This window comes from Sarcophilus harrisii, chromosome 1 (genome assembly GCF_902635505.1).
Source record: "Sarcophilus harrisii chromosome 1, mSarHar1.11, whole genome shotgun sequence".
Lineage (NCBI taxonomy): Eukaryota > Metazoa > Chordata > Mammalia > Dasyuromorphia > Dasyuridae > Sarcophilus > Sarcophilus harrisii.
This window is the reverse complement of record NC_045426.1, coordinates 519,270,033-519,290,948: the sequence shown is the minus strand read 5'-3', so window position 1 is coordinate 519,290,948 and position 20,916 is coordinate 519,270,033. Positions and strand designations below refer to the sequence as shown.

At 30.4% G+C, this 20,916-nt stretch overlaps 1 protein-coding gene across 1 annotated transcript in view; it reads left to right on the top strand.

The window, feature by feature from the left end:
* Window positions 1-20,916, top strand: part of RTTN (rotatin) — a 213,390-nt gene that overhangs the window by 31,161 nt on the left and 161,313 nt on the right. Inside the window, exons 11-15 of the mRNA XM_023496275.2 lie at window positions 9,247-9,420; window positions 11,879-12,091; window positions 13,350-13,462; window positions 16,124-16,250; window positions 20,476-20,601. Of these exons, the coding sequence (XP_023352043.1) occupies window positions 9,247-9,420; window positions 11,879-12,091; window positions 13,350-13,462; window positions 16,124-16,250; window positions 20,476-20,601 (753 nt within the window). The remainder of the gene's footprint in view (window positions 1-9,246; window positions 9,421-11,878; window positions 12,092-13,349; window positions 13,463-16,123; window positions 16,251-20,475; window positions 20,602-20,916) is intronic.

Genomic DNA, 20,916 nt, shown 5'->3' with positions numbered 1-20,916 from the left:
TGCAAAGGGTACAGAAATTTTTATCACTTTATTTGGATAATTCCTAATTGCTTTCCAAAATTGTTGTACCACATTACAATTCTGCCGATAATATATTAATGTGCCTATCTTTATACAACTCTGTGTTAATGAGAGCTACAATTTTTCTCTTTTTGTCTTTATATCCCTGGTAGCTAGCATGGGACTTAGAACCAAGGGGACTTTAATACATGCTTGTTAATTGATTTATTTTTACCTATCCCTCACTTCTTCACATCCTATTAATTTTTTTCTCTCCGATTTCTTAGATGTCTCTTTAATATCTATTTGCAAAACTATTAGTTCAGGCACTTAGCATTTTTTTTTCTATACTGTCACATTAACTTTTGTAACTGTTCTTCCTGCTTATAACTAGACTTCAGTCTGTTCTTTACAAATCTGCCAACATAATTATCCATCTTTTTACATGTACAATTTTCCCAATATGAATCGTAGTATGATTTTGTCATTCCTTTGCTCTGTATTTCTCTGTGACTTCATATTACCAATATGATAAAATACTTATGATCCTGACATTTAAAGCCCTCTTATAGTTTTTCATAATTAATGTAGTATTTTAAGGCCTAAGTACCTTACTTTCTTCATCTATAAAATTGGGGCAATTAAGAGCATTTGTCCCAGTGTAGTTTTTGTATAATACTTTTGAAGTTGTTAAATCAAAGGCACACTGGTATAATATTCTTTGGAGGTTTTCTTATATTAAAAATTTTCATTTAATGAATTTTTTCTCTGAAGTGTAAAGAATATATTATCACTTATGACTAAAATTAACTTAAAAGTTTTTGGTCATAAGACTTTAATCTGCAAATTAATGGTTCACTTTTTACTTCTGGGTGCTGTTCTTTTTTTATTGTAGTGAATTATTTTTATTTTAAAGTATAAATCTATTGCTTGAAGTTCTAGCTCCTGGATTAGAATTATTAAGTCAAATAAAACTACTTGGAATAAGTAGAAATAGTGCAAATGTTTTCTAAGAATTATGTATTTTAAGAACTGAAAATTTTTCTTTTAATAAGCAGTACTTTAGAGGCCAGTAGAATTTACTAAATTCTTTCATTAGCATGAATTAGGGAAACATTAATTGGCATATTTGATATGGCTAATTGACATGCCTTAAACAGTATTAATTTGCCTAGATTTTTTTTCTTCTGTAAATGCAATATAATACTTTTTTTTTCCTTGATTATCCAAATACATTGCTAATGAGCTACCATTGGGGAATGAGATTTTCCTCATAATTAAATTTTTCGAGATAATTTAAATTTTGCCCCCCAAAAATGCACTATTCTCAAAAACATTTTTGTTGGGGACCTTTACTAGTATATTGTGAACTTCTTTGTCTTAAACAGAAAATACAATACATGTTAAATATTTTCTTTAAGGCATTATATACTGATTACTGTAAGAATTATTATATACAAAAATGTTTGTTTTCTGTACTAAATGAATCAGGACTGCTTCACCCTCTTACCTCTGGGTCTTTTTTTTTTCTATTTTTTGTTTCTTTTCTAATGGTCTTTTCTTTTTTTCTTTTCTTTTCTTTTTTTTTTTTTTTTGTTGGTTTAGATCTGACTTTATTTTTATTTTTTTTATTATAGCTTTTTATTTACAAGATATATGCATATGTAATTTTTCAGCATTGACAGTTGCCAAATCCTTTTGTTCCAACTTTTCCCCTCCTTTTCCCCACCTCTTTCCCCAGATGGCAGGTTGACCAATACATGTTAAGTATGTTAAAGTATAAATTAAATACAATATATGTATACATGTCCAAACAGTTAATTTGCTATATAAAAAAGAGTCGGACTTTGAAATAGTGTACAATTAGCCTGACAACCTAGGAAATAAGGTTAGACTAGCATATTATATCTTGTTGATAAAGCCATGATGAGTCTTTGGATATTCCTCAACTTTCTCTTTCCAAATGTGTTTGAGAATTTTGCCATGAATCAGAGCTACTCATTGGCCTATAGTTTACAGATTTCATTTTTTTTTTTTTTAAAGTTGGGTCTTTTTTATGCTATTTTCTTTAATCTTTTAGATATTACTGACAGTAGTTCATCAGCCCCAACAGGCAATCCTTTCAGTACCAAAAAATGTAGTTTTCTGGGTTAGGTTAGTTGAAATTATCAGTGAAGCAAGATACTTGATTACTGTCTCCTTTATTAGCTGCTTTTGCACTTTTCTATCCAATATAAAGGTCATTTTCCTTGGAAGAGAAAACAAAGCAAAAATTGAACAGCTCTATTTTTTCTCAGCCATTAGTTATTGTCCCATTCACATTAAACAGTAGTTCTAACATTTCATTGATCCTCTTCTTTTTCCCAATATATTTTAAAACATTTATTTGTTTCTTGCTCCATTAATGTTCTCTTAATCTTTTTTCTGTGATTTCTAAAGTTTGTTACTTTATTAATATATAATGTTAAAATACACCCCTCAAATATATCTTCTTTTGGGAAGGTTTATTCATTCAGAGCCATATATTCAGTTGTAGATTTCATCCTCCTAAATCTGGGTGATAATTAAGTCAAATATGCAGCCTTATTTTGAATATCTAGTTCATCTTGCTTGCTGACTAAGTGTTGTGCATTTGTACAAAGTATTCCAAAAATCTAGTGAAGTTGTAGTTGTTAAAAAAAAAACAACAACTGTGACTGCACTATGACTTGGGATATCCTGTATTTAGATATTTGAGGCTGTGGGTTTCTGGGAGGGTCTCTTTTCTTGGATTTTGTCTACTAAGAACTAACGTGTATTTCAGCTACTATCCTTCTGTCTCTTGTCTCTGTCTCTTTCATTCTTTTCCTCTCACTTTCCTACTTTTCTCATTCTAAGTTGCTGTTAACCTCTTTGGGCCTTCTTTCCTTCAAATGTAAAATAGAGTTTAGCTTTCATGATTTCTAAGATCTCTTTTAGCTCTAAATCTGTGATTCTGCTTTGAGAGTGGATAAAGAATGAGAATCAAAAGCATTGCTTAACATTTTTTTTTTTTTTTGTCATTTGCTTTTGGACTAATAATACATTAATATTTCAATTCAATTCAACATTTCTTAAGTGCCTTCTGTGCAAAGGACTGGGAATACAAAGGAAAAAACTGAAACAGCCTGTGTTCTTAGAGAGCTTATATTTTCTATTGACATATTTCCTACTTCTTTGATTCCAGGTCAGGTGATTTTTACTCTATACTATCTTACCTCTCAAATCTATTAGATTTTTGTCTGTATTAGTGATTTTTATATCTTCCTGATTGGAACTTGCATTTTAATTTAGATGAGGAAGTAGTTTTCTACTTTTTTATGTTTCTGGATTTTATCTTAATATATGTTTTCTTCCATTGTTACTTTGATAAACATATTGACCTGTTATTTTCAGTTGTTATATAAACTGCATACATTTTGTTGTTTGATTCATGTTTTCAAAGAAAATATGAATTTTTTATTAATTCATTCAGAATCAGTTTGAAAGGTGGCAATTTAACATTTAAGTGGAAAAAAAATCTATGTTTTTCTAAAGTTGCCATAACTAATAAATTAAGACAATACCTTGCAACAAAAATCCAACACCTCTTAATATTTGGTTAAAGATTTCTGCTTCCTGATATTAGTAATAGAACTAATCTAGCTAGTTGAAAATGGCTCTTGAATTAAAGTACATTTGCATCACTGGATGTCAGAAGTGATAAAATGTGGACTTCATTCTTGATCCATAACTTAGAATATCTATAGGCAAAGCAAATTGTAAAGCACAGAAAAGGGGAAGATATTATCTTCCATTGTAGTATTCATTGCTCTTCTCCCAGAATGCAATGGATAATTAATGATTGTATGCAATATATTGGTATCAAATTGATTTATAGAGAATCTTTTCTAATTCTTATTAGGAAGATTAATATTCCTTTCTTTTTACTTAGAGCAGTTGGGGAAGCTAGGTGGTACAGTAGATAGAGGACTAAAGGTGTAGTCAGGAAGACCTGAGTTCAAATGAAATTTCAGACACTTACTGACTTTGTGACTCAGAGTACTTAACCCTGCCACCCTTATTTTCCTCATCTGTAAAATGGAGAAGATAATAGTGTCTGTCTCCCAGGGTAGTTTAAGAATAACATTTGATAATATTCATAAAGTGCTTTGTAAACCTTAAAGTACTTTGTAAATGTTAGCTATTATTAATATTAGAAGCTGTCTCTAGTTTCTGTTAATGACTTGTTCATGTCAGGTTTATAGCATCAGAATCATCTAAATAGATCTGCTAAAATAACTTGCAAGAAACTGTACCTTTAACTTTTGTTTAAAATTCACTTTTATTTTATTTTCAGTTCTCTCTCCCTCAGTTGAGAAAACTAAAAAAACAAAAACTGTTGTAAACATGTATTTTCAAGTAAAAAAAAAATTCCTATATTAGCTGTTTAAAAAAAAAAAGCTATAATGTAATCTGTACTCTATATGGAAATTAATAATATGTTTTGTCATGTTTCTGGAACTATGGCTGGTCATTGTATTGAGTTCCTAAATCTTTCAAAAGTTATTTATCATTATGATATTATTGTTATTGTATAAATTAGGTTCCTGATCTTATTCACTTTACATCAATTCATACAAGTGTTCCTCAGTTTGTCTGAAACTATCACTTTCCTCATTTCATTAAAAAAAATTTTTTATTAATGTCTTTTGTTTCTTACATAATCAGTTATTCCTAGAATCCTTCTTTTTCCTCTTCACAAGAGAGCCATTTTATATAACAAATAGTATTTAAAATTTTTTTTAACTTTTAATTTTTTTGTTCTTTGATCATCAAGTAATTAATCCCAATTCCTTGTCCAATGATAGATGAATTTCATATGAATTTTATGGGTTTGAATAAATCTTTTTGTCCTACTAATTCTAGCAGTCTCTGCTGAAAATTAAAAAAAATATTATCTGTTAATGTATTATAGAATGAAGTATAATCTTGCTAATATTTTATTTAAGGTTTTTGCATCAATATTCATTAGGGGAATTGGTCTATAATTTTCTTTCTCTATTTTGGCACTTCTTGCTTTTGGTAGCAGCACCATATCTGTGTCATAAAAGGAGTTTTTTAGGATTTCTTTTTCCCATATTTTTCTGAATAGTTTATGTAGTATTGGATTTAATTTTTCTTTAAAAGTTTGGGAGAATTCACTCATAAATCCATTTGGCTCTAGAGATTTTTACTTTAGAGAGTTAATTAATAGCTTGTTCAATTTCTTTAAGAAGTAAATCTTTAAACTGTAGTCCTGTCAAGATCAATATCTCACTATTGCAAACAATTTTTTCCCCTAAAAACTCCATATTTTTGTTTTCTTATGAACATTCATAAGTATTTTGATTATTTGGCATTAAGTTTGGTATCAATCTACTTAATTTTTGATTTCTAAGTTTGCTCTTTTGTTGTCATTCCAAATTCTGATACTACTTTATTTGAGTTTCTTTATACCTTTTAATATAAATACTAAAAGTATTATCTTTGTCATTTGCTGTCATCTGAGAAAATATCTAGAGCAAGAGCTTGTTTTTTTTTTTTTTTTTTTGTTTTTGTTTTTTATGACATTCATCTATCATACTAATTCCACTGAAGAAGGTAAGCATAAGCCCTTCTTTTCAGGTAAGCCTAAAAAAAAAAAAATCTTGGCTTCATTAAGATTTCAAATCATTAACTTATTTTGTACTATCAGAACTTTTGGTAGTAAAATTCTGCATTATTTGATTTTTCTTTCAATACTTTTCTCAGTGCCTTTGTAGGTAGGGCTTTTGTCAGTCTGCTGTCCAAGAAATACAGCTGCTACTGCCTCATTTGGTATTGTCACTTTAGATCCCCACCCTTTTGTAAAATAAATTTTTATTGATTTCTCTTTTTTATGTTATCAAAATTTTCCCTAGTATCCGTTCCTCCTCTAGAGGATTATCTCATATAACAAATATATATATATATGTGTGTGTGTGTGTGTGTGTGTGTGTATGCATATTTAATTATAACTTTTTATTTACAAAACCTGCATGGGTAATTTTTCAACACTGAGCCTTGTAAAACCTTTTGTTCCAAATTTCCCCCTTCTTTCCCCCCACCCTTTCCCCTAGATGGCAGGTATTCTAATACATGTAAAAATATATGTTAAATCCAATATATGTATACATATCTATACAGTAATCTTGTTGCACAAGAAAAATCGGATCTAGAAAGAAAAAAAAAATCCTGAGAAGGAAAATAAAAATGCAAGCAAACAACTTCACCCCATTCACATTTATGGTTAAAACTACTAATTCTGCATTTCCAGCCATCTTATTATCCCCAGATTATACTTTTCTCTTTCCTTTTCTTTTTTTCCTTCTCCCCAGTATTTAATTTTTGAGCACCACTTGTCTCAAACTGCCCTCTCTCTTTAGAATCCCTCCTTCTTAAGAGTCTTTCCCCCTTTCTTATACCTTTCCCCTACTATTTATGTTTTCCCTTCTATTTAGCCTACCCTTTCCCTTTTTGTCTTTCCCCTCCCTCTTTTCAATAATGTGAGAGAAGTTTTTCTGTAAACCAGATATGTCTAATATTTTCTCTTTGAGCCAAATCTGATGAGAGTAAGACTCACACAATGTTCATCCTCTTCCCTTCTTTCCCTCAAATGTAATAGGTTTCCTTTGTCTTTTTGTGAAATATAATTTCCTTCATTTTGCCTCCACTTTTCCCTTTTTCTGGTACAATCCCCTTTCCACCTCTAGTTCCTTTTTTATAACGGTAAAATCAAATTATACCTGCATTCAAATTTTATCATGTTTTTGATTTTGCTTGACTGATTCTTGGTGTCTCATCGAGTCATTCATTTCCCTTTGTTCAATTCTGATTTTTAGTGAATTATTGTCTTCATTTACTTTTTTTTAACTTCTTTTTATATTTGTCCAGTTGAGTTTTTAAATGTATTGTTTTGTTCTATGGGATTTTTTCCATTTCACAAATTCTGTTTTTTAAGGAGTTATTTTCTTTTTCCACTTCACAAATTCTGTTTTCCTAGGAGTTATTTACCTTTTCCATTTCACAAATTCTGTTTTTCAGGGACTTGTTTTCTTTTTCCCACTTTATCAAATCTTTTAATGAGTTATATGTTTTTTCCAAATCCTCTTGCAGAGTTTTCCTTTCCTTTTCCCCGATTTTTTTCTAGCTTTCTTTTGAGATCCTTTTAAATTTCTTCTTGGGAAGCCTTGTGTGAAGGGGACTAGATTATATCACCCTTTGGTGCTTCATCTGGAGACAATATGCTTTTAGTCTCCTCAGGGTTTGAAATCTGTTCTTCTCTTTCACCCTAAAAACTATCTATAGTTAGAGTTCTCTTTGCCTTTTTACTCTTTTTTTTTTTTTTTTTTTTAAGGTAAGGTCTCCTTTTAGAGCGTGGGCGGTGTTCCAAGCTTCTTCTACATGCACCAGGAAGCAGCAGCACCTGTGCTGGGATTGCTCTAACTCACTCTCAGTGCTGGGTGGGTGTGGCCACATCCTGTGAGACTCCAGGGCTACAGGGTTCACTCTTTACCTTTTGTGTTTGTGTTGGATGTTTTATAACTACCAGGGCACAGTAGCCAACACTATGGTAGAATCCTCTATGTAGATTCTCCCCCATATGGAGTCTGCAGGGCCAATGGAGAAACACGCCTCTCCCCCTTTTCCCCCCAGGTTCTGTACAGCTGCACTGTAGTCCTGTACCTGGCCTCCCTCTGTGCCTGTCCAAAACAGACCTTTATTGATGATCTTCAAAATAATTTTCTGCTGTTAATTTGCTGCACTTCCAATATTTGAGAATTCTTCCAGTCTAGAATTAATTCAGAGGCTGAATTTGGTAATTAGTTGAGGGTCTAGGGAGATTAGAAAGACGCATGTGAACTCTTCACCATCTTGGCTCTCCCTCACCCCCCAAATATTTTTTTAAACACAGAAAAAGAAAGTCAGCAAAATTGATCAATACATTTAAAAAATCTGAAAAATATGTTTAATGTAGCATACTCATGTGCTTCCTCTCTTTTCAAAGGGATGGGTGGGGACATATTCTCTTATCCTTTCTTTGTATTCTTGTTCTTTGTAATTTTGCAACGTTCACTTTTGATTTCCCTTTTACATTGTGCTTATATGATATATTTTTTTCTTGGCTCTGCTTATTTCATTATGCATCAGTTATTATAATTATTTCCTTGCTTCTTGATATTTATTGTATTTGTCAATTCTTGCAGACTGGTGATATTCCATTATATTTGTCTATGTATCACAATTTGTTTACCAATCATTAGTTGATAGGTATTTCCTTTGTTTGCAATTCTTTGCTATTTCAAAAAATCCTTAGATATCTATCTATATCTATTTCTTTTTGTCTGTCTGTCTGTCTATCTGTCTGAGTTTGCTATATATTGGTATATATGAGGATTTTCTTCTTCTCCATGCCTTTTTTAGTGTATAAACCTAGTAACTGAATCCCTGTGTCAAAGAGTATGGACATTTTACTCACTTTATTTGCATAATTCAAAATTGCTTTCCAAGATGGTTGTATTGATTCACAGTTTTACCAATAAAACCTTAGTGTGCCTTGCATTCATTTGTAAAAGAAAACTAAAAATGATGGTATTGCATTGCGATTAATGAAAGTAACTTTTTTTCTGTAAGGAACTTGACTTTTTCAGGTACTATATTTTTGTTTTCATTTGGGAAATTTTCTAACTCATTTTGTGGAGGAATTTAAAATTTTATCAAATTTTCACAGTTTGACACAATTATTCTTTGATTGTTTTGGGTATCTGGTTCTAATGTGTATTTAATATGTATAAGTATACTTTTATATGTCCTTAGTTATCTATAGTTACTGGATACAGCAGATTCAGTAAATAATTATTAATATATGTAAGATATATTTATACTTATTGATTAACATGTGCAAGATATATAAAAGATACAAAAATACTCACTTGAGACTAGCTAGAGATTTATATATTTTTGATGATACTGCTAGTAATCTAATTATGGTGGGGTTTGAAATCTTAAATGAAGTTAAGATCTCTTCTTTAGGCTTTCCAGAATAGCTTTTTGGTATGAGGTTTTGGTAGCTTTTTCATAGCAGGATAACTTTTGATACTTTGTTCTTTATTGATTTCTCAAAAATGGCTCTGTATTATTTCCTTGCAACTGTTATTTACACTTTTTATGTATTTATTCTGTTTTCAGAAGCTAAAGCTGTTTGTAGTCATGGATTCACTTGGAGAAACTATCTTCTATCACAAAAACAGTGTCAATTCTGAAGGGTCAGATACAGTGATGTTAGTGAACCATAAAATGTCTTTTGTCAGCATCTCACTTTTTACTGTTAGATTGTTGCAAACACTTCTTCCTGTAGAAAAGGTATGAAAGAAACTTTTTTTTTTTTAACTTGTAGTTTATTAGATGATGTCAAAGTTTTGAATGAAAAATATCTTTTGACAGGAAAAGAAAATAGTATTTTGCTTTTGTTCAGTCAGATGGATAGAATTTATATGAATACATTGTGTAAACAATCACACAATTTTAGTGTAAAATCTTTCCATAATTCCAGGTAAAATTACATTTAAAATGATTGTCTTAAATTTACTTTATGCAGTGGAAAGAGGACTGGCTTTGTAGTCAAAGGATCTGGGTTATATTCCTGCCTCTAATACTTATGACTGTATGACCTTAGAAAAGTTATTTAAAAGTTCATTTAAAGTACTTTGACCTTGGTTTCCTCAATTCTAAAATGGGAGAATCAGACTAGAAGATCTCTGATTTACCTTCCAGCATTAAATCATAGAGTAGTTGAAATTCATAGTATTCATAAATTGGTTTGATTTTTGAGTTTTGGAAGTCCCTAGAGGGATTACTACAGTATTACAGAGAAATTCCAAAAGCTATTAATTCCAAGGCAGTTATATTTTTACTAGACAAACTTTTTATCTTTATTTGTATTCTTGTGAATACTTATGAATAAATTAGGAAATGGTTGCCTAGAAAATATCAGTATTAGATGAACTGAGTAGCTATTGAATTGTCCTCCTTGCTATTATTATTATTATTATTATTGATGTTCTCATTATCCTTACTCCTTTATCCAAAATAATAGAAATTTTGAAGAAAACATAAGTAAAACTGTAACTATACTGCACTTAAATTTTAACTCTTAGATTTGTGTTATATGAGGTTATGCTGTCCTCTGTCTGTTGCTTGCTCACTCAATTGTATTTTGAACAGTGTGGAAAATAAAAGAGAGCATTATTTCTTCTTTTAAACCCCTCCCACTCCCCAAATATTTTTGACTAGGGTTTGGAATGCAGTCTATTGTCATGGAACAGAAGAAAGCTAACTTGTCCGGAACAATGAACCCATGACTTTTGTTTCAATTACGTGATTCTCTGAATCTGGTATAGTCATTGTATAGTTATAGGTATCAAAGGGGACAAATGGGATTGTCCCTCTTCCAACAGAAACCTCATTTTGACTATAAAAGTCCTATTTGCTAATACTGAAAAATGTAGTTTCCTTTGATTTTTTTAATGCTTTTAAAATGCTCCTGTATTTGTTCTCTTCGTTTTAGTTTGAAAATTTCATTCTTGGTACTTTTAAAAATGTATATGTCTCACATTTCCTTTCATTAAAAGCCTTTACATTTTCAACTAGTTTACCTTTTGAAATTGGTTTTTTCACACAGTAAAAAAATATTTCACATTATGTGATTTGATAAGGAACAGTGAAATATTCCCTCATTAAAGGCAAACGTTTAGCTGCAGTAATGAGCTTTGTTACTTCATCTTTTGTTTCGAAAGTTTAAATTGTCTTTCCTTTCCTAATTGATTATTGAAATTTTACCAGGAAACTAGAAGTAATTTTGAAAAATATAAAATATGGAATCAGAGTTGGAAAGGCCCTTACTGGTCATGTATTCTAAACTGACCCTGAAAAAGAATCTTCTCTGCAGCTTACCAAATAAGAGGTCATCAGGACTTTACTTAAATACCTCTAGTGAAGGTCACTTTCTTCTACCTTGGAAGTTTTTCCTTATATAAAGCTTAAATTTGCAACTTTCAACTATTGTTCCTAGTTCTACTCTAGTGTCAAGTAAAGCCTCATTATTTTTTTTTCCTTGAACCTTCTTTTTATTTTTTATTTAATAGCCTTTTATTTACAGGTTATATGTAGGGGTAACTTTACAGCATTAACAACTGCCAAACCTCTTGTTCCAATTTTTCATCTCTTACTTCCCACCCCCTCCCCCAGATGGCAGGATGACCAGTAGATGTTAAATATATTAAAATATAAATTAGATACACAATAAGTATACATGACCAAACTGTTATTTTGCTGTACAAAAAGAATCAGACTCTGAAATATTGTACAATTAGCTGGTGAAGGAAATCAAAAATGCAGGTGGAAAGCCTCATTATTCTTTAACTTTATAGCCTTTCAAATATTTTAAGGTAGCTGTCTTTTTTTTTTTTATCTCTGTTTTTTTTTTCTTCTCCAGATTAAACACCTATAACTTCCTTCAAACAATCCCATTTGGTATGAATTTGAGACTCTTCCACATCCTGATGCTTCTTCTGGACAGTTTAACAATGTCCTTCCTATTATAATTATATATTTAGTAGCATGTTAATCCTTTATATTGATCATGAATTTTGGTATTATAATTTGCTTCTCTTTAACCTTAAACTTAATATCTCTACTGAAGTAAGAATTAGCTTTGCTTTTTTTTTTCCCCCTCTTCATTTTAAACATTGTGCTGATAAGGATATGTATATTTGCATATGTGTGTTTGCATTAAAATTAATTCTTTTAAATTCCATTACAGGCAAGCCAGTTTTTGCCAGAAAGCTTGATGACCGCATTGTTTCATATTTCTCTGGAAATTCCTTTGTCCTTGCAATATCCAAATATTCATGAGGCTGTTATTGCCTATTTGGAACAGCTGAATTCTGAAAACTACACTATTTATAAAGGAACTGCAAAGATAGTTTATTCACTTGATTGCTGCTATAACTTCATGATTGATATTGTGAAGGAGGTAGAAAACTTTTATCTAATGTAATAACCTGTTTTGACAAAGACTTTACACAATTTAAGTTGTAATGTTTAACCAGAAAGAAGGACAAAAACCTTTCTAGTTATAGGTATAATTTAAAAATTACTGATAGCATTAATGGGATAAAATCAAAAAAGTAAAGTTTCAAATATCTGAAATAGCAATACTTACTAAATGAAATGATATTTTAATGCTTATTGACAAATATTTGTTAATTTAATATGTATTACTATGTAATTGCTGGTTGTACACCTTAATGATTGGGAAGAATTAATATGCCTTTTAATTGCTAAGATAATAACATAAAACTAATGTATTTAGTCACTGGAAAGACTAATCTCTTTTGACTTTTGACCTGAAAACCTACTAAGTACTAAGATACTAAAGATCACAAAGGATGTAGCACTTGAATTATGGTTCTGGTTGTACTAGTTTGTTTCCCCTCCCAATGTAGCTTGTTTACTAGCTATTATTACTTTACGAGTAAAGATGATATTCTAATATGACAGTGGTTTTAACCAGGACTAAGTATGAGTGTTTCTGCTTTGGATATTTTCATAGTCTCACATCTTTGAGGTTAGGGTTCATTGCATTCTTTTATTTAGAATAAATTTATTATGGTATTTATTTGTTTATTTGTTTATTTATTTATTTATTTATTATGGTATTAACCATAGTACCTCATACTCTACCTGCCATAGTGGGAACTATAAATGTTTATTGATTTATTGATAATTTTTTTTATAGCATAGTGCCTTATGTAATAGATCCTTAATACATCTTTATTTAATGAGTGAATAGGTTAGTTAATCACCATCAGGTATTTATTTATTGGATGATTACTATTTTCCCACCACTTCCCTGTGAAGTCTACACAATAAGTAGAAGACATCTTCATTATCTTTGAAGAGTTTGTAATCTAGCCAAGAGTAGAAGACTTAAAATAGTTAAACGAATTAAACACAGATTCTTGTAATTCTATTGCATTTCTAAACTTAATTATCACAGTATGTAGGTAGAGTGAGTATATGCTGTTTGTATAATGATTTTTTTTTTTTCTCATTCCAGTTCCATAGAGCTAAAATGCTTAGTGTTTCTATGCAAAAGTATACTTAGCAGAATGAGTAATGGCTTCAGAGTCTAAGAATGTTCTAGTTATTAGAAACTACTTACTTTGCTGCTGAGGATTATATAATACATGAATCTGACATTTTTCTATTGCATTCTACATCTTTTCCAGGGAGAGAAGGATCTCGTTCTGTTAGTGGAGATGGCAAACCAAGCTATATTTAGCCTTTCTTATCATCAGAACTTCCCACTAATAAAGAAGATCATCTGTCTGTGTTCAAACATGTAATAATTTCCTTCTTACAGTGGTTATGTTATATATGATGAGATTATTTGTTTAGAATTTGATATTTCTTATAGATTATGGGGGGAGGGGTCAAGATGGCAGTATTTTCTAATCTTAAGAATTTTTTCTTTTTGTAATATTTCTTTTAAATGATGTTGCTCTACAAATTCCTATGTAATCTATAGAAGAAAACTTTTTAAATGTTCACAGCTATAAGGTATGAACCCGTACTATTATGATCAAATTTTTACTCTCTTGTTTTGATATGTGCCTAAAAACATGATTAAGTTGAATTTAAGTTCATTTTTCCATTAAATGTTTACTAAAAAAAAAAAAAAAATACAAAACAAAATAATCTGTGCTCTTAAAAGGCCTTCATTTGCTCTACCAGCAGACTGGGATTTATAGTGAAAGCTTAAAGGTAATGTGGTGGTCTTGAAGGCCTGCATTTGATTGACTTTTATAGTGGGATTCTTATTTGATTGGAGTCCAGTTGTACCTTCCTGGCAATGTTAGAAATTAGATTTGACTACAGATGAAGACCCTTCTTTCTGTCCAAACAAAAACAGGAAATTATGAAGCTGATAGAGAGGGTAGTTTCTTATTGCAGGGAATTCAAGTTAAATGTGGGGATAAGCTCAGGCACGGGACAATAACAGAATTTCTTTCAAGTGACCAAATCAGATATATAAAAATGATGGGCTTCTAGCATAATCCTTATGATGTCTGCAATTATCTTAAAGAAATTTTCAAGATAGAGTTTTTTAAAAAAGTAACTCCTTTTCCTTATAACTAGCACAAAGCCATCTCCCCCAGAGAGTTTTCCCTAATGAATTCCATTAATTTTTTAGAAATTATCAGCCTAATCCCTGATTTAACTTTTTCCATAATGCACTTCTGAAAAAATAGTGGATTATATATATATATATATATATATGTGTGTGTGTGTGTGTGTGTGTGTGTGTGTGTGTGTTCATGCATATATTTTTTTTTTTTTGGACTGAACCAGAATGTTTTGGTGTAGGAAACTCCCAATGAGGAAATCATTGGCACCTGCTCTATAACTTAAAAGTATTAGTTCCTTACTTTAAAAAGAATTTTTTTTAACAACACTCATTTCCTAATTTGTCTCTTCTCTGCCTTCTTCTTTGGATCTATTAATTACAACAAAAAATTAAAAAGAAAGAAAAATTAGTATAACATTACATTCCATACCATATATTTTGTTCTGTACCTTTTAAATTCATTAATTCTATAACAAATCATTATTAAGGATTCATATTAAGAATCTTAAGCATCTTTATGTGCAGTTGTCAAAGATAATAGCTAATTGTTTTATTTAGGAGTGGATTTTTTTTTTCAGGAGTCAGGTTATTTCCATTAATTGGCAAAATGGAAAATCCATAAAGTCACTCCTGTGGCTTTTATTTTGTTTATTTTTCAGCTATGCTAAGCTAAGAATAAAATAAAATATATTTTTTAGGTTTAATTACTTATTAGTTATCATTACTTATCATAATTCCAAAATAAATTTTCATGGATTGAATACCAGAGTATAGAATCTTTACTATAGCCATAACTTGTTTTAGACATGAAGAATATAGAATTAAAGATTTAAATTAAACTAATTAAAGAATAGAAGACTAAAGAATTAAAGAATATGGAGGACTTGGAGAAGGTCCCACAAATAATAATGAAAGCAACTGAAGAATTAGAAGCATTCTATATGATGAAAGATTAAAAACAAACAAGATCTATCTGTCCTAGAAAATAAAAGTTAGAAGGTGCTAAATGAGCAGTGGTTACTATTTTCTATTTCCACTGTAGATAGAATAGGAGTTAATTTAGCAAAAGGTTTATTTTAGACATGTAGAGACATGAATTTTTTTAGACATGAATGAATTGCTAAAGAAGTCAATGGATTTTGTGACCAAAATCCCTTTAAGAACAAGTGATTGCTTTTTCTGGAATCATAATTAGGTGTTCAATAAATACTTAAGGGTCCATTGAATGGGTTGGATGGATTAAATTACAGAATTTTCTGAAATTGTATTTATGGGGGAAAAGGAGGTGGGAAGCTATGACATTTTTCAACCTTTTTTTGTTTCCTCATAATTCTAAATTTGCTTTATTATAATTTTAAACTGAGTTAGGGTAATAACTTTATTCAACTAAATCTTCTGGAATGTCATATAAAAGCTTTTTGAACTAGGCCAGATTATCTTTTATATCTTCCCTCTCGGTCACTCATCTAATACAATCTGGTTTAATAATATTTATGGTTTGTAAAACACATCTTGTCAAGACTTTTGTACTCTCTTTCTCTATATTTGTCTGTCTGTATATGTGTGTGAGGATGCAGATTTATAAAATCTGTATCTAAAAAGGAATGGGCATGCATTGAGAGGTTATTAAATTTTCTTTCTATCAATCCATCTATCTGTTCTGTATGTATCTACCTTTTTTCGCCCTGCTCTTCTGCACATATTTTATTAGTTGTTTTTTCTTTTTTCTCCAAGATTCTTGCCTTTCCAGCGATTCTAGTAGGCATTGCTTATTTCCATAGGTGTCACTTAGAGATAAAGAGATTTTTTCATAATAAATCCATCTTATAATTTTGTGTCTACTACTAATTAGTTTATTCCAACTCATACTTCCAGATGGAAATCTGAACAGATTAATCCATTACTACAGGAAGAAATTCAAAAAGTGTTCCTACGTCTATTGTCATATCCTTTGCTGCCTGTGAAAGCTGAAAGTTATCGCTGCTGCCTGGAAATTGTTAAGGTTGGAATGAAATCTTATTTTTTAAAATAAAAGTTTTTTTTTTTTAACACATCTTATTAATTTCAGTTGAATTAAATATTTATTAAGTGTGCATAATATGTGGAAAGCACTGTGCTACACCTTGAGATTTAGGGATTATATTTTACAGGGACATACAACATGCACATAAGTATATCCAGTGAGTTAGGTGAGACAACTAGGAAAATAGGAAAATGGATTGTTTAAGAAGATATACCTTAGGGAATCCTAGAAATATGGTAAGCATTCTACGTTTTTATTATTATTTTATTATTATTTATTTTATTTTTATTTATTTATTTATTTTAAATTTTAGATAGGCAATTAGAATTAAGTGATTTGTACAGGGTCACACAGCTACGATGTGGTACATGTCTGAGGTCAAATTTGAACTTAGGTCCTCCTGAGTTCAGGGCTGGAGTTCTATTAACTGTGCCTCACCAGGAACTTTTTTTTTTTAAGGATTCTAATAATTATATCTGACATTAGCATAATACTTTAAGGTTTGTAAGTAATTTCTATACTTTGTCTCATTTGGGCCTAATGAGATTTTTGAGAGGTAGATACTTTAAATATTATTATTCCCATTTTACAGATAAGAAAATAAAGACTCAAAAAGCCCAAGTTTTCTTCTTAAGACCAGAAACCAATGTGAGAAAAAATTTTGGCACTTGAGATAGCATACTAGTGTAGTAAAAGGAATACTGAATTCAAGGACTGTTTAATTGGCCATTTTGTCTAGAATGTAGACTATATGAAGGAAAGCAGTTGAAATTTTCATTTGAAATATTACTTTGGAGTCAGATTTTTCAGGATTTTAAATGCCAAGCTAATCAATTTATATTTTAGAAGAGCTGTCCTAGATAGTTAAGAATCCAGGGTGTGATATGGAATGGATTGGAGAGGAGAGACACTGGATACAGGGGACCATTGTAATAGTCCAGGCGAGTAATTGATATTGAATACCTGAACTATAGTGGAAGTCATGTGAGCAGGGAGATTTTAATTTGATTTTGTTTTCTCTTGATTTTATGAAATTGGTTTAATAAATTTCTTAAACTTCCTTGAATTTTTAAGAACTAATTCAGTTAACATATAAGAATTTTATTAATGTAATTTTACATTTAGTGGTTAAACCACTTTATTAAAGTTTCTACTATGTGCACACATATATTGTATCAAGGATATACTATAACATATTTAACATGTATAAGACTGCTTACCATCTAGGGGAGGAGGGATGGGAGGGAAGTGAGTGCAAGGGATAATGTAAAAAATTATCCATGCATATATACTGTCAATAAAAAGTTATAATTATTAAAAAAAGTTTCTACTATGTAAAATATTTGCTCTATCATTAAATTAGTGAACATTACTATTACTTAGAAAAAGTTGAATTCTTCAAAACTGATTTATCATTGACTTGAGTTTTATATTTTTGGCTCCTCTGACCTTAGTTTTTAATCTTTTTTTTTTTAAATAAAAAAAAATTATGTATTGTCAAATGTTAGGATTGGCCTTAAGCCATCATTTCATTAAGGCAATCTTATTTCATATTCTTTCACTTAATGCAGTTTATTCCTGGAGGTAAAATAAAAATTTTGAGATTAAGAGTTATAGAACTGAAATGTTAAAACGAAAAGAAAGCTTAGAGATCATCTATTGCTATGATATTACATAGGAGAAAAATAAAGTCTGGAGAAAGTAAGTGATTTAGTAAGTAGGTTTTTGAGGGAATATACTAAGAATCTGTTCTGGGCCCTGAGATAGTTAGCATTTTTATTAGTCACTTGGATAAGAGAATTGATGACATACATATTAGATTTGCATATGATAGAAAGATGGGAGAGATAGCTCATATATTGGATGATAGCCAGAATTCAAAAAGATCTTGACAAGCAAAAATGTTGGAATGAATTTATTAAAATGAATTTTAATAGGGATAAATGTAGACTCTTATGTTGAGAAATAGACTTCAATAAGAGGTATGACTAGATAGTAATTCATCTGGATTTCTCAATACTGTGATATGTCAGTGAAGAAAACTAATCCATTTTTAGGTTGTATTCATGAATCATAATGTCCAGAACTATGAAGGTGACAATCTTCATTATATCCTTAGTCAGGTCACAACTGAATTTAGTTTTGGGAAAAACATTTTAGTAAAGACATTAGTAAAATAGAAAGACTCCAGAGAAGGGTAATAAGGATGATTAAAAACCTTGATATAATATCATGTGATAGATGTGGAGAATAAAGGCCTTGGAGGAAGAGACACCCCATGGCTGTGTTCAATATATGAAAGGATGCCAAGTGGAATAGACTTTAGATTTGCTTTGCTATCCCCAGAAGGAATAATCAGAAGCAATGGATAGAAGATGTAAAGAGGCAGATTTAGATCTGACATAAAGAAAAAACTCCTGAACAAAATTATCCGAAATTGGAGTGGGTTACTCTGGAAGATAATTGGTACTTCCTTGCTGAATGAGTCTTTTTAGGTATGTTGTAGAGGAAATTTTCACTCAAGTACAAGTTACAGATGATCTCTCAGATCCCTTACAATATGGAGATCTTGTGATTGTATGACTTTTTTTCTCCTGTAACACTTAAAACAGAGCCAAGACTAGGATTACAAAAACTGACTTTAACTTATCTTTTTGGGCTAATTACATATTAATTCCTTTGATACACTTCAGGGTGAAGTTACATGAACCTTGACATTCCTTCACAAGACTTCTATCTCCTTTGTATAAGACTTTGTACAGATTATATGACCGCATGCTTGGAGGTCTTTTTTACACTTCCACTACTCAGAATTTTTAATTTCCTTCAAAATTCAGCTAAAATGCTACATCATATATGAAGCTCTTCCTGATTTATCCAACTGTTAGTACTTTCCCCTGCTGAAATTGCCTTGTATTTATTTTGTATATACTTGTGTTGTACATGTTACATCTCCAGTAGGATATAAGCATTTTGAAGATTTATTTTGATTTATTTTGTCTTTGTGTCTCCAGTATCTCTAGTACATAATAGATCCCTAAGGTGATTTTTAATAATATTTTTTGTGTTAGAGAATATATTTTACTATACACAGATTACTACCTAATGTTCAAATTGATTTATATAATTTATTGAAATTCCTTGCAACAATGCAGATTGTAACCCATAAATTATTGTCTATCCTTACCAACTCTTGTTTTTGGTACTCCTATATGTTCTTTTCAGAGATTCCATACAATATGCTGGAGATTCTTCATGCTTTCTCTTGATATTTCTAGGATATCAGTGAAATACTCTTGACTATTCACCCTTTTCAAGTGATCAGCTCTTGGTCATGTGACCAGTCTGTCTTTTCTTCTTATCATATAGTTCCTCAAATCTTTTTTTTTTTTAATTCCTTATAGATTCTGTAGATTTTTAGCAGCCAACTTTCTTTTCCCTATTGTCCTTGATGCTCATAGTTTACTTAATATTTTTGGAGGCAATCTTATTCTCTGACTTATTGCCATATAACAGTTATGGTAAAATACTGGTATTAAAATGATGGACTTTTGTTTTTCTAGGAAGTATGGGATAATTTAAAAGAGCTCTGTAGAACAGAAATTGAGCTGGGTCTTCTTTTGTTCATTTCTGAATTCTGTTCATTGTTCAACTGCATTTTGTACTGTCCATATCAGAAAAACTCCTGATGGACCAGCCTTAATAAAAATACAATAAAAAATAGATAATATTACATTTTAAAAAATATTTATACTGTACATTGGATCAAGTACAAGAATGATATAGAGGCTCCTGTTTCTATTTGAGCTGGCCTGTGTGCACTATGCCTCTAAATAAGCAGTATACTTTGTGTTATGAAATGAATGTGCTTTATTTTATTTTTGCTTTTATCTCATATCTTAAACAAAATATTCTCAATAATTCTCATTACAGTTCCTATATTTCTTTATGCTTACAAAGTAATAAAAATTATAACTTTGTGAGCAATGAGTTTGTGTCTTTGGAACAGTTTTCTGTGGCCTATTTCCATTATATTATATTGAACTTTCAAATTATTTTGCAAAATGTTTTCAATTAAATTTCTTGTTAAACCAACAAAAAAGTGCTGGACTTCTTAAAATATAAATAGAAGAAAGTAGGAATTTCTCTTTTAGTTCAGTGTTGTTAATCTTACCCTTTTAATATTTTAACAATTCTTTTAAAGCATTGTTTAGGTATCAAGACTGTGGCAGTCTCAGGGCATTCAATCTGTGATGAAGTTAATTTTCTACTTCATCCAAAAGTGCTATATGAAATGTGTACATTTGGTCTTCAAGAATCCAAAGATGAGGTATGTATTAACACTAAGTTGAAAAGAATTCTTTTATTCTGCAGTTTTTGAACTGAAGGAAAAACCTTTAGTTTCTAATAATAGCTGAGTATTTTATTTTAAGCTCAAAAGAAACTGCCTTTTGAATAGGTTCAGTAAATGTGGTGGTGTGAAATAGTTGGAGCATGTGACAACTGTAACATTGAAAAAAAAAAACTTGTGAGAATTCAGGTCAGTTGTGTTTTTTTCCCTCTTAGAGTTTTTATTCAGAAGAGTAAAAATATAGGTATACCAGATTATTAAGGACAACTGATTCCTTCATATAAAAGGGAAAGA